General features: G+C 36.5%; 1 protein-coding gene across 3 annotated transcripts in view; it reads right to left on the reverse strand.

Moving 5' to 3' along the window:
• Positions 1-13,024, reverse strand: part of CSMD2 (CUB and Sushi multiple domains 2) — a 1,533,565-nt gene that overhangs the window by 548,845 nt on the left and 971,696 nt on the right. For 2 of the 3 annotated variants that reach the window (XM_073615428.1, XM_073615429.1), the window contains exons 11-12: positions 3,474-3,577; positions 692-804 (exon numbers count right to left, since the gene is read on the reverse strand). The exons of the other annotated variant lie outside the window; for it this stretch is intronic. In XM_073615428.1, the coding sequence (XP_073471529.1) occupies positions 692-804; positions 3,474-3,577 (217 nt within the window). The remainder of the gene's footprint in view (positions 1-691; positions 805-3,473; positions 3,578-13,024) is intronic. 3 annotated transcript variants of the gene reach the window in all.

A 13,024-nucleotide genomic window follows, 5' to 3' on the forward strand; every position in this document is an offset into this window, starting at 1 on the left:
TTATCTGCCTATAAAATATAGCGTTCCAATTCACACTTGGCTTTTCTTTTCCTATTTTCTGAAATCTAAATTTATTTTTTATTTACTTATTTCAGGTATTTACATAGCGCTTACAATTTAAATAGTACTATACATACTGTACCTTCACATTAGTCTCTGCTTTTAAAAAGCATACAATCTAAGGTCCATATCTCACATGCATACATACCAAGGCCGAGCCTTAATCATTTTATATTATAATATATTTAATGTACATATAGAGCTGAGCAGCAGGTCACCCATGTGAATAAGTAATATGGATATCTATTTTTCAATTGCTCTGTTGTTTCTTATTTAGGAAATACTAGTATGTTGAACACCATTTCTATGTAACTAACTGAATTATATTTGATCTTTTTTGCACAGTGGTAGAGCTTTACTATACTATTGGAAGTGCCCAATCTATGGAGACAGTTTTGGACCTTACTGATGTACCTAAATCTGATTAGTTGATATCAGCACCATGGTCCATTTACTGAATACAAAGGCATTAATTAAAGTTGTATGAAATACAATCTGTTTTTAATGAAATCCACACAATTGCTCAGAAAGTAGATTGTTTCTGTTCTTTTCACTGATTATTAAAGTGAACGAATGAAGCATATGGTGAAACATCTGTGTAAACACAGCAATCCTATTCAGGCAGGCTCACCTTCATAAGATGCTTTAAATCCCAAGTTACTTCCAGAAGAATCCGTCCTGAAGAGAAGCCACATCTGGTGATTGGAGCTCACTATGAGATCTGGAACACTGGCTCCTGTCAGACTGTTATAGAACACGTAAAAGGCGATTACGATTTGGAGCAATGACTAAAGAAAACCCCTACTTGTTCATTACTAATACATGAGTGAGAGTTCGGCTGTGTGCATGCAAAAAGCTCTGCTCGGAACATTTTGGATGGTTCCTTTTCTGTCTTCCATCCATGTGCTATATTTTTTAGATATCATTTTGACTGTTGTTCTGTTATGTTCTTAGTGCAGAATAATTAATCTGACACCTAAAACTGTAATTTTCAGCTTGTGGTAGCAATTGATGAATCATCTAGTAGTGTTTTGTATATCTTTGGGTTCTAGGGTGATGTATGAAATCAAACCCGTATATTAACTTGACCCTAGTCAAAGCATGGCATACATGTTTAGGTTTTTTTTTTTTTAAGCACCCCAGCAGCTTTAAGACAAGAAGCTCCTCCCCTACCCTCTCTCTTCCCTAATGGTCAGTAAGGCTGCCACCTAGTGCCAATAGGAAGGTGAAGGGGGCAGAGCATTACTCTGGTTACATCTGCCATTATGCAGCATTACTAGAGTATTTTGGAAATAGGAGTTTTTGGGGTTTTTTTTGTTAAACGTTTTATAAAATCGTTTTATCATAGTGGTAGAAGAGAAAGAGAGAAGAAAAGAGAAAGAGAAACAATGAGCATTTACTATAGCAGTCTACCTATTTACCTATGTTCATTAGTAAGTTGCAACCTACATTAGGAAGTCACATAATACTACCTTATATCTGGTCTATTAGCTTTGTATATGAACAAATCTTGTGTATCAATCACTCCTGCACTTTATTTACTACTTCATAACATTTATTAAAGGATTTGTGACAGTAAAATTCAACTTGCTTCAGGAATTACTAATATGTTTTTCAAGTATATATGTAAATGTCACCAGATCTACAAATAATGTATAAATTAGATTTAAGCCAAAACTTTTTTTAGTTAGAGTGGGAAAGGGTTAAAACCCTTTTAGGTTTTTATTGCAGTCTGTGTTCCCTTTGGAGAGATTTTTCCTTACTTCTTGTGACCACTGCAAATATGAGGAAATCATTCATCTCCCAAGTAGAGACACAAAGAATACATTTTTGGAAAGTATTAGAACCAGTTGCTTTCTTTGTCTTGTTTGGGAGATTACCCCTTACTTACTTTGAACCAGAGAGATGTCCCTTGTTCAATAGCAGGAGGAATCTTGCAGTGTTCTCATCAATCTTAAAGGAGAAGTCCAGCCTGAGCTTGTTTAGCTAGGCTTCTCCTATGGGTCACAGGAGTGCAATTTGTTTTGCACTCCTGTGACCCGTTTTCATCAGAGAGCAGTTTGAAGTCCGCTCTCTGCTGACGTCACCAGGATCAGTCGAGGCAGGGCGTCATCCTGACCTTGGAAGTCTGGATCTTCCAGGTGTCTGGACTGATAGGCGTCTCATCCTCTCAGCAAGCCGCTGAGATGGCCGCTCCCCACCCCTCTAAAGCTCAGTGCTCCAAGGAGCATAGAGGAGCAGAGCAGGAGAGATGTTGACTGACAGACAGCAGCTCTCCACTTGGGGAGCCGAGAGAACGAGCCATCAGCGGTGTTCAATGGCTTGGTTCTCAGTGAAGAGGCGGTGGGGGACAGATGCAGCATCGGTCCGATGCTGCATCCACCTAGGTAAGTATGAATATGGGATAAAGAAAAATCCCATACTTCTCTTTTAAGAACTCAAGTCTATTAGGGAAAGTAATTCCTCACCTTTGAAGATTTTGCTGCTGGTGCTGTGTCACTATCAGCAGAATTGCCTGTCTACATGGCCCATAATAACAAGGATTAGAAATTTGTGCAGAAGTTGATTTTCTGTCTTTCTTTCATGGTACCTGCTCTTGGACAAAGTTCCAAATTTTAACCTGTAAAGGTATTTCGGTTTTGCTTTAAGAAAGAAGTAGTAATCAGATTCAAAATTTTATTCTCCAGCTGTCATTTTCCTGTGCAGGCTTAAAACTAATTGGTGGATGCATGGAGTTAGAGAAGCATTTTATTCTGATATATAAGTGCATTGATGCGGGACATCATAGACGTTTATGCAAAAGAGCAGCTAACCAGCAAGATAATGATGAGTTAGCTGCGCTTTGCCCAAAGAGCAGTGGCACTGCACTGGGGCAGTGTGAAGCCACCCTAACTCCTGAAAAGCAACTAAATTTACCATTTAAATACATCATAACACATAACATACATAACACAGCTTGGTTAGGAACATAACCCCAGAATACTGACAGGATAATAAGGAGCAGCAGATCACTAATGAGAACACCACTATGCTCAGTTAGCCTCTTGTAAGTGTATATAGACTGTACCAGATTTTGAGTCTTGGTGCCTTCCCACCTTCTACTAGTGTGAGTGCCTCTGTGCAATACAGGACTACAAGATGTTTTATTTTTATATTTGCCCGAAGCTCAGCTTTAAGCAATACTCACAGTATGACAGGTGGAAAGTATGCCTTAGGCACAAGAGAAACAGAATAGTCAAAACTTTGAATAGAAAGTCATTTATGTTTCTAATTAGTCCCAGTAATTTTTAAGGACTGAATACATAGATAAATCAATAGCAGTTTTACAAGTGGGAATCCAAGCTTATTTCAACATCCCATACAATAAGCCTTTTTTCAAAATATATAATTATAATGAATATGAATGCACTTACACATAAAGTACAGACTTCTGGTCTTCAACATTTCCACCATCTCCTACTGTAAGAGTATCATACCCTCTTTCCAGTTCAAACTCTTCAAACGTTAGCTTGATCACCTATCAGAAGATGAAAAAGGATAAGTACCCTGACTGGTTGTTGCATTGTCTCTATGATGGAGGAAACCATTAGTAAGACAGACTTTAGAAACAGACTTAATGCAACAACAATTTAGTTGAAAATGTATAGTAGGTATTCTAAAATCCAGGGGGAAGGTCTAAGTAATACCATAACTTGAACTGAGCATTAAGAATAAAGTTCTTGGTAAAGTCAAAAATGTATGGACTAATACAATTTGTAAAAATATTCGTTTGAATACGTAACTGTGAGTCAGGATGAAGCACTATGCATCTTATGCTGGTTCTTGTATTGGCCAGTACTATATAAATAAGCTCAAATGCTGCCTTTTTTTTGACATGGACCCAGTCAGTATGAATATATTTTTTTATTAGGAAAGAACTATAAATCTATCTATTGATAGGATTCATTTACTTCTACCATGCACTCCTATTTACCCAGCAAAATAACACAAATTTTAATATTTAATTTACACAGTACACGCAGTCCTGGATACAGCATCCTAGACCTGAATATTTTTGCATTGTGTATAGAAATTTCTCATCACACCAGCTTTTTGTTGTGCTCGGGCTTCAACTGAAAAAGTTCTAATCTGGAAAAAAAAGTGTTTTGTCTTGCTTTGTTACATTGAAAATTAGGAAAAATCATCAAGGATAAGAGTGAAGCTTTTAAATTATAAAGGACAGATAAAATAAACACCAAAGAGGACACCTAATAATTTACAGTTAATGTTCCCTAGCTGAACCGCTGTTCTAAAGTTTGCAGCTCCATACATATAAAAATGCAATTCTAGGGTTTGTTGCAGATATTTAAAACAAAACTTACAGATGATGCTTACAGGAGAATATAAAATAAAACACTCTTCCCTGATCATAGACTCATTACAAATGTATACGATCTCAGCACCTATAGAAAACTGAAGGCCTAGTGTCCGGTTATGTTTCTGGGAGACTGCTAGCATCCTTCTTATTCACCCCAAAGTCAAGAATTGCTATTAATGAATCAGTTCACAGGATGCTCTAAACTGTTCTACACCACTACAGAACATGTTGGTGCAGTAGACTTTAATTGACCATTTATGACACCAAAGCTTATGCTTCTCAGTTGTTAACAGTACTGCAGAAAGCTATACCTGTACTAAATGCTTATAGGGAACTGTCACAAATAAATGACAGGGGGTTTTATATGCATATAAGGTGTATTTCAATTAACTTAAGTGTTATGATCTCAGAGCCAGATATTCGTCACATTTTCTTTTTTATTAATTGAAAGTTTGAATAGTAAAGACAACTATACGATTAGACATCAAAGAAATCCACAGAGCTTTCTCAAATACTTATTACTGGTCCCTTGTCTGGACCAAATTATCTTCTTAGAACACATTTTTCTCTACTCAGCATAAATCATCTCTCAATACCAGTTCTTCTGGAAATAGAGAAAAGGTGGTACATAGTCTACCCTATCTTAAAAAAAAAAAAGCTAAACTGTATCTCATTGTTGTTACAAAAATGTGGATGTTAATACAAAACAGAAAGTTATTTTTTTCTGTTAACACAGTGACAGTAAACAAATCGTTCAGGCATCTCTAGACCAGTTTTCACTAAGAATAACCATTCTGCAATAATAAAGTTATCAACGTGATTTAATTTTAGGTGACACTTATAATGAAGAGTATTTACCCTTTGGCATCCTTCTTAGTTCCATTATTTATTTCTACAAAAGTACAAGAGATTATCCAATTTGCATAACTAACATATTCCAAAGTACTTGGATTATGAACAACCAGTGAATCTTACAATCTCAAGTGTACCCAATCTTTTATGTACTTACTCAATTACAACCTCTAATACACCTCCAACCAGCCTAAAATTGTTTTTGAAATGTAAACCTGAACCAAACGCCAACTAAATAAAAGAGGTATATAAATTCTTACTTTAATCTTTGTGTACTGTGTGTGTTTCTTCCATATCTGTTCAGTAAGCCACCATGAAGCTTTGCCTCTATGCAGGAGCTTCCTGTAATAAAGACCAGTCACTGCTGTTCTCTCTACTTGTTCTGAATGACTGGTTTTGTATCCACCCCCTCCTGTAGTATTCTGCAGGCAACCTGTAGTGGATGGGCCTGCTGGATCCCTCCCATAGCTCTGATCTTTGCACAGGCTATGTGTAGCACAGTAATGATGTCACCACTATGTTTACAAATGTAAAACTGGGTTTGCAAAGGCATTTGATGCATTTAATGTCGTTTTATATTTTGTGGCCGATACAGAATATATTTATTTTTTTAGTCCAACTTTAACTTCATAGTCTTTGGATGAAATAACATATTTAAAAAGCCATTCAAAATTGCTATTCAAAATACATTTTGCATGTTCTTTTCTTGTGCAAATAAAATATAGAATCAGATTTCCATGCATTTAAAAACTATGCAAAAATATAGTAGGAAAGTAGCACAGTGTATCTAGTGCTCTCAAGCTGGCCACATTGTAATTCTTCCCATCAGTTGTCAGCAGAGTTTCTCTCATACTGTGCTGTTTTAATCTAAAGGACTCCATGTAGTATAAACTTTTCTCATTCCATCCTTCAAGTAGTGACCCCCTCACCTCATACCTCCCTAGTGTGAAAATCTCCACTAGTTTGTTTGCTGCTGAGTCATCTTTCACAATGCCCTTTTCTTCATTTCTCACATCCAAGCTCCGTTTAAATTTTACTTCTTCACCTAAGAAGCAATTCTTGAATGTGCTTTTCGTCTTGCTAAAAACATAACTCCTTCTAAACAGTTTTCTCCCAGCTGTCAAACTCCAATGTGTTTTAGATGCTTCACCTGTATTCCTTTTCATATATACCAGCCTTCAGATAACAGCCCCCTCACCCTTCCTCTGCCTATTTCTACAGCACTTTATCTGCTCCCTTAGAATTCAATTTAAAATCCTTGTTCCAAAGTGTAAAGCCTGGTGCTGTAAAGTAATTGTCTCTCCACAAAAATAAAACCATGATGGAAAGTTCTCTTCTAGTCTAACTTTCCTTGAGTGGCTTATTTTCAAAGAAAGTGGTAACATTATATAGCATGTAAGTGACCCTGCCCTCATAAAGTGAAATATAAACTTTGTGCTGTTGCATACATAATCAGGTATTATTAAGCCAAATTCCGTATATATCTTTCTAGATATTACACATACTTGATAAGAAGTAATTTCACAACCCTAAGCATGGTTAAGCCATTCCACTAACTATATTATGCAGGTAATAGAATTTAATTAGAGTCAAACTTCAGCTTCAATGTTTTTTTTTTTTGGATAATTAGTAAGCATTAGTACATTTGTTGGATTTTGATTAACATCTATCCCTTTTTTGGATAAATCCCCCCCCCCGAAAGAACCAAGAGCACCAAAAAATCTTTTGTGTTAACAGAGTGAAAAAGTTTAAGAATCTCAGTCAGCTTTTTATTGCTATCTTTCTTTCCATAGGAAGATTTCCCCACTTCTTCTTCCAATGTGGCACCATAGAAACAATATGTTAAAGCAAAGTTACTGTACAAAATGTATTATCTTTATTATATTGTATCCTAATCTGAAGGTTACCCACTCATGATCCTAAATTTATATTGAAATGGGAGGCAGATATGCATATCACATTCACCCAGGCCCAAAATAGTGGCTACTTCTTTTCGCATTGGCAAATACATGCCAGGAGATTGGTAATAAGATCCTAACATGATGGTACAAAACCTCATAACTAATATATAAAATATATCATCAGGTATCTTCTCTCTGTTGGCAATGTCAAGAGACTGAGGGCATGCTTCTACACATTGTATGGGAATGCAAAAGACTACAGGACTTCCAGTCTGCACTTCAAACCTCCATTAAAACCTTTTGCGGATAAACCTGCAGTTTACTTATTCCATGATAATCTATTATCAATTTCCTTTTAAAACATCTTTTGAACCTGACGTGAATCTGAAAAGTACTTTCAAATTTGGATGCCTTCAGTCTTCTATAAGAACTTTTTACTTCAAGGTCACACCTTCTGCTAGGAACTTCATGCTGTTCTGGCTTGGGGCATTACACTGGGGCAATGCACACCACCAGAGAACAGAGATCACTACATTTCCTTACACTCACACCTCTCTTTACAGCAGCCTTTTTTCTTTTTCTCTTTTAAAGCAAGTTGTGTGTACCTAAAAGTGAAGTGACATTGTTATTACTTTAAATACCCAATAACATGCAATGGAAATTAGAAAAAAAAACTGTATGTTTGCTAGCACATTGGTTGGTAGGATGAGGCTGGATGAAGTTGGATTAAGTGAATATAGATTCAACCCATTTGCTAAGCTCAAGCAACTTTGCTAAATGAACAGCCTCTACAATTCATTAATTACAGAAGGTATTGGTAGTTCAAATGTTTTTTGGAATTTCACAGTTTTTGTGAAAGTTATTGATCCTGACAATTTTTCTATTTCTAGGGCTGCTGTGGGCAAGATTTTACTCATTTGTACCATGTTTAAACAAAAGTGGAAATAAGGTAACAAATATATTTTGTGAATTTAAGCACATTTTTAGTTGAACTTTTCATGGCTGATTCACACCTTCCCCAGCCTGGCAAAGGCCATTTAGAAGCCAGAGTAGCACTTTTCTTTAAGGTGACATATTTACCCTTTTAAACCACATTGTGCAAGTTTTGTGCCCTTTTATGATTGTATATTTATTATTTTTACCTTTCATAGCAACCTAAGTTTTTGTAATAAACTTTTATAAACAGATAAAGAACAAGGCAAAATGTTACAAATAAATATAAGCTATGCTTTCCATACCTTGCATCAATGATGGACAACAAATCCTGTGGGAGCTTTATTTAGTTGGAATGAAAGGCTCTATAAATTAAAATGTTGTATCTAGGCACAGTTGGCCTAAGTTAATTATTTAAGCAGCTCTAACCACTGTTCTAAAATGAAATAATTGTTTTTGGATCTGTGTTGAAGATGACCATACATGCATACCTTCTATTTTAAGAAGGCAATACTGTAGCTGTCTTGAAAGGATATCATGAGGTGGTTTGCGAGTTAATTATATGTATTTTTACTTAAAGTTTACACATTTTTTTCATGAATGTATTCTATTTAAATAAAACCTTTAGTTTACAAATATATCATTTAATACAGTGTGCTCCGATGACACTGCAGCCAAGAGTTTTCTGAAGAGAGATCAAAGCAGAAGATGTTTATTTTCCAATAGTCTCTCTGAAATAGAAGTTTGTATGGAAACTGTGCTTCATTTTACAGCACTACAGTGGAGGGTCTGTTGTATGTTCCCCTTTTTGTATCACCATGAGCTATTTTCATATGAAATGCTGTGACCTTAATCATGTTTTTTTTTTATATACCACCAACCTTCTCTTTTACCTACTTCTAAACTTTTGCTAACACACACTCCCACGGTTCTAAAGGGAAACTGCCATGGCCTTCTCCACTCTTTACAACATGTCTAGCAAAATTCTCTTAAGTTTAAGGGCAAACACCCAGGATATCCAGACAAAATATAAGGCATCATTCAAGTCTTAAGTCAATGGGGATTCATTAGCAGAGGCATTTCCAACAGTAAAAAGTATTTAATGGGACAGGCCATAAACAGCAGAGACATCCAAAGTAGCACTACCTAGACAAGTAAGTAGCTTGAGGGTTACAGCTGTGTTGCTCAGGGTGTGTGTGTGTGGGGGGGTTGGTTGGTACCAAACAGCAAATTAAATGTTGACTTGTCCTATCCTGTTCTTAAAAAAACACTAAGAGAGCAAAATCTCAGAGAGTCTTAGGTTTGCTGCTCTTTCAGGTGATTGTATCAGGTGGCTGTCAATTAATTTGTATAAGCATGCATATGAATTTGGTAAACACAAGGTAAGTGATACTAATTATTTTTTATCAGGTTCTTTAAGGCACAGGAAAAAGACACATGCTTCAGTTCCAATTTGGCTTATGGAAACCAGAGGCAGATGGCAAACACCATCTCAATAACCCACTTTTTGGGACAGTGCCTAGTGATTCAGAAGCACACAGGATGTAGGCTTACTTGATACATGCTGTTGTAATCACATTGGCTTTTGAGATGCAATTTGCCAGAGTTCCACACTAAAGACAAAGCCTTTTTTTCTGATACAAATTGTTCTCAGCTAGGTAACAACATTTCACTATAATTTGATGCTTCAAATCATTTCAGCCACCATATTGTCTTACCAGTTATTCTTATTATTTTCATTGGCACAAAGATAGAATGGTCACTGAGAATAGCAATCGAACAACTGTACAACCTTGGCATGAGGAGACTGGTAGACACATAAGCCCCAGTGCATAAGAGTTATTCAGTTATTTTTCCTAATAACCAGACTACCTAGACCTATGACCAAATTTAAACCCTTGAAAGTACTCCTTGTAGATACATATTAGTTCTCATTGAAGGCTATGGGAACAGATTCAAACCAACAGACCTCCGAAAATTAGAGTAAATGTAAATGGTCATGTATGACCAAAGTAAAAACAAAATCTGTACTTTGCTTGTGCATGTTCATCTGCTCATGATTATGTACTGCTTGGGAGAAAAGGGGGGGGGAATTAACCTGTTGCTTTACCTGCATGGGCAAAAAAAAATAGGTTCACTTTATACAGTTAAGCAGCATCCATCTGACTGTCATTATCAGTAGGTCCACAATAACCAGTAAGATTCCATGTTTCCTAATATAGTTATGCAATATTACTTCTAATTTTAGTGCTGGTAAATATAGGTTTTTATTTCTAAAAGAGAAAACATGTTATTATCTTAATGTAGCCCAACCATTTCATTATACAGCATAGCAAGACATATTCCTCAAGTCATCTTCCAGGAAAAAAGCTTTTCAAATATGATCACTTTATTCACAACATATATCTTGTTTTACATTTAATTGGACACTGGCTTAAATCAAATTGCAATTAGAATTTAGTTTAATTGCATAATGTTGGCAAATGGAAGCTAAGAGATTGTTTTTCTTGGTGGTGATTGAATCTGCTTCCATCAAGTTCTGAAGACGAATGCTAATACCGTAGATGAAATAGGAATAATTTAGTGTTATGGGTGTGCACTAAAACTCTCTGGCAAATACCCATCCCTAAAGAAATTTCTGCGATTTCCCAATTAGATATACTACGCTATTATGCAAAACAAATTTTAAAGGCAAAGAACAGAATATTTTTAGTATATGCAATGCTCACTTTTTAATACTGCTTTCGTACTTTTAAATAATTACTTTAAAATGTTAAAACAATAAACTAATACAGCCACCTGCAATTTATAAAATTTACATTTTGGGTTTAGATATGCTTTAAAAACTGCTTTGACAATTTTAGCCATATAAAAAGTTACACTGTCAGAACATACCGTAATGCACAACTACCATGTAGCATTCCAATAAAGAGCAAACACTGCATGTGAAACTAATAGTACTAAATTTGAATCAATTTGACTAAATACCTTTTTGTATTTTTGTGAATTCTGTATTCAGTAGTGGGCTGTACTCAGCCTAACTGTACTTCAACAGAAGTGTCCCCCTAAGGGGAAAGGGTGTGCTAGAGGGATACTATATATTCTGTGTTAAGGGTTTTGAAAGCCTAAGCAATTAGTAAACCTCGGGAGCCTGCTATGCATACTGGGGAAACTATGGAATTCTGAGGAAATTCCTGTTCTATGCCTTCCCTCACATGCTTCTGCCTTATGAGAATGTAATCCTAATTGGCCTTCCTTAGGCATCAGGCCTAGACACATGGAAAGATGCAGTGATCTCCCTACTGGGAGGAACCCCTGAAGGTGTTTGTCTGTAGGAAGACTATAAGACCTAAGGGAAGCAAGCTGTGACTGTCCCTTTGCACATAAAGATGTGGAGAGCTATGGTTAAGTGAGAAGTTAAATACAGGAACGTTTCCTTGATGTCCTTCCGTGGAAGTGTAGACGCAAATACCACTTGAACCTTAGTCACTAGGAAGCCCAGGCTCTGAAGTAATCTAGTCAGCGCAGTCCATGATCTGAAGGTAAAATCCAGAAGCTCTGAGAGATCTAGAAGAGATTGAGGCCTTGTTGTAGTAGGATATCCTGATCTATACCTCACCTGCTTCCCATATTGCCCTGTGCAATAAACCTCTTTCCTATTTAAAATGGTCACTAGGTGACTGGTGGTCATTTATTGTGAACATCCAAAGAAAAGAATCACACCTGGGCTGAAAGTGTCTGGAACTTTTCTGTAAGTAAATTGACTTACAGCTATTTGTAATGTAGCTGTTTAGAAGCTGAAAATCGATACTAATGCATAATTATTGATTCTTAGTACAATTAGCTAGACTTGCTATTACAAACTAAGCATAGGAACAAGGTGTTGATATGTGTCTAAAGCCCAAACTTTTTATTTTTGGACAGAGTGGGGGAGGGTTAGAATCCCTGTGGGTTTTTATTGCTGTCTGTGACTCCATTGATTTACCCTATCTATATGCCCTAGTGACCATTGTTATTGGGACTGAAAGTGGTAAACAATCCAAAATGTCATGTTGTCAGAGGAACAGCAATAGAAGAGAAATCTTCACCTGTTCTGGAGAAACCTGTCCAGGAGACTGGGAACTGAGAAAAACTGAGGAACTTACTGTTGTGTCTACGGGACAAGAAATGAGAAGAGAGTTTCCTAATAGGGGAGAGAGAAAAGAAAACTGAAAGAAAGTTTCACCATTTCCTACTCTATTTCCTACTCCTACCCCCCCAAAAAAGCCCTAAAATATGCTCCAAAATGAACTATATATCCAATTATTCATATTATGCTGATCTCTTTTATAGGTTTAAAAAGATTGAGAAGTCTATACTAGTCCTTTAAAATGTAGCTCATATCGTCATATCAGAAGGCATGGGAGTTTAAGTAAAGCAGTACAGAATTTACTAAACATGTGAAGAGTAGTAATCCAAATCTCCAAATCAACAACAACAAACAACAACAAATAATATTTACATTTATTGTAGTTCTGTAAACGATTAAAGGCTAAGTCCATGTTTTAGACCATGCTTTAGGTTACAACCATATATAGGATGCAACATGAAGCATGGCCGCATACACTATCCCCAAAATCAAACCACCACAACCCCTCATCATTACCTAACTTGCAGGGTGCTTCTTCCATCAGAAGCTTGTACTCATGTGGTAGCATGGTTGTGTGTGGCTCTGCCTACGTGTGTCATCCAGGTGTGGGATCACGACATGTGAAAAACATGTCCCATCTGCCACTGCAGCAGAGAAACTATGCAGATTATGCCAGTGATTCATTCTCCTTCTCCTTGCTCTGTAGTCCATACCTGCATTTGGACCTGAGGATGGGGGAAAACATTGCAAGAGCCTGTGCATTGCACCTGTGATGCATGGATTTTGGGTGCA

The sequence above is a fragment of the Aquarana catesbeiana genome, linkage group LG02, assembly GCF_042186555.1.
Source record: "Aquarana catesbeiana isolate 2022-GZ linkage group LG02, ASM4218655v1, whole genome shotgun sequence".
NCBI lineage: Eukaryota > Metazoa > Chordata > Amphibia > Anura > Ranidae > Aquarana > Aquarana catesbeiana.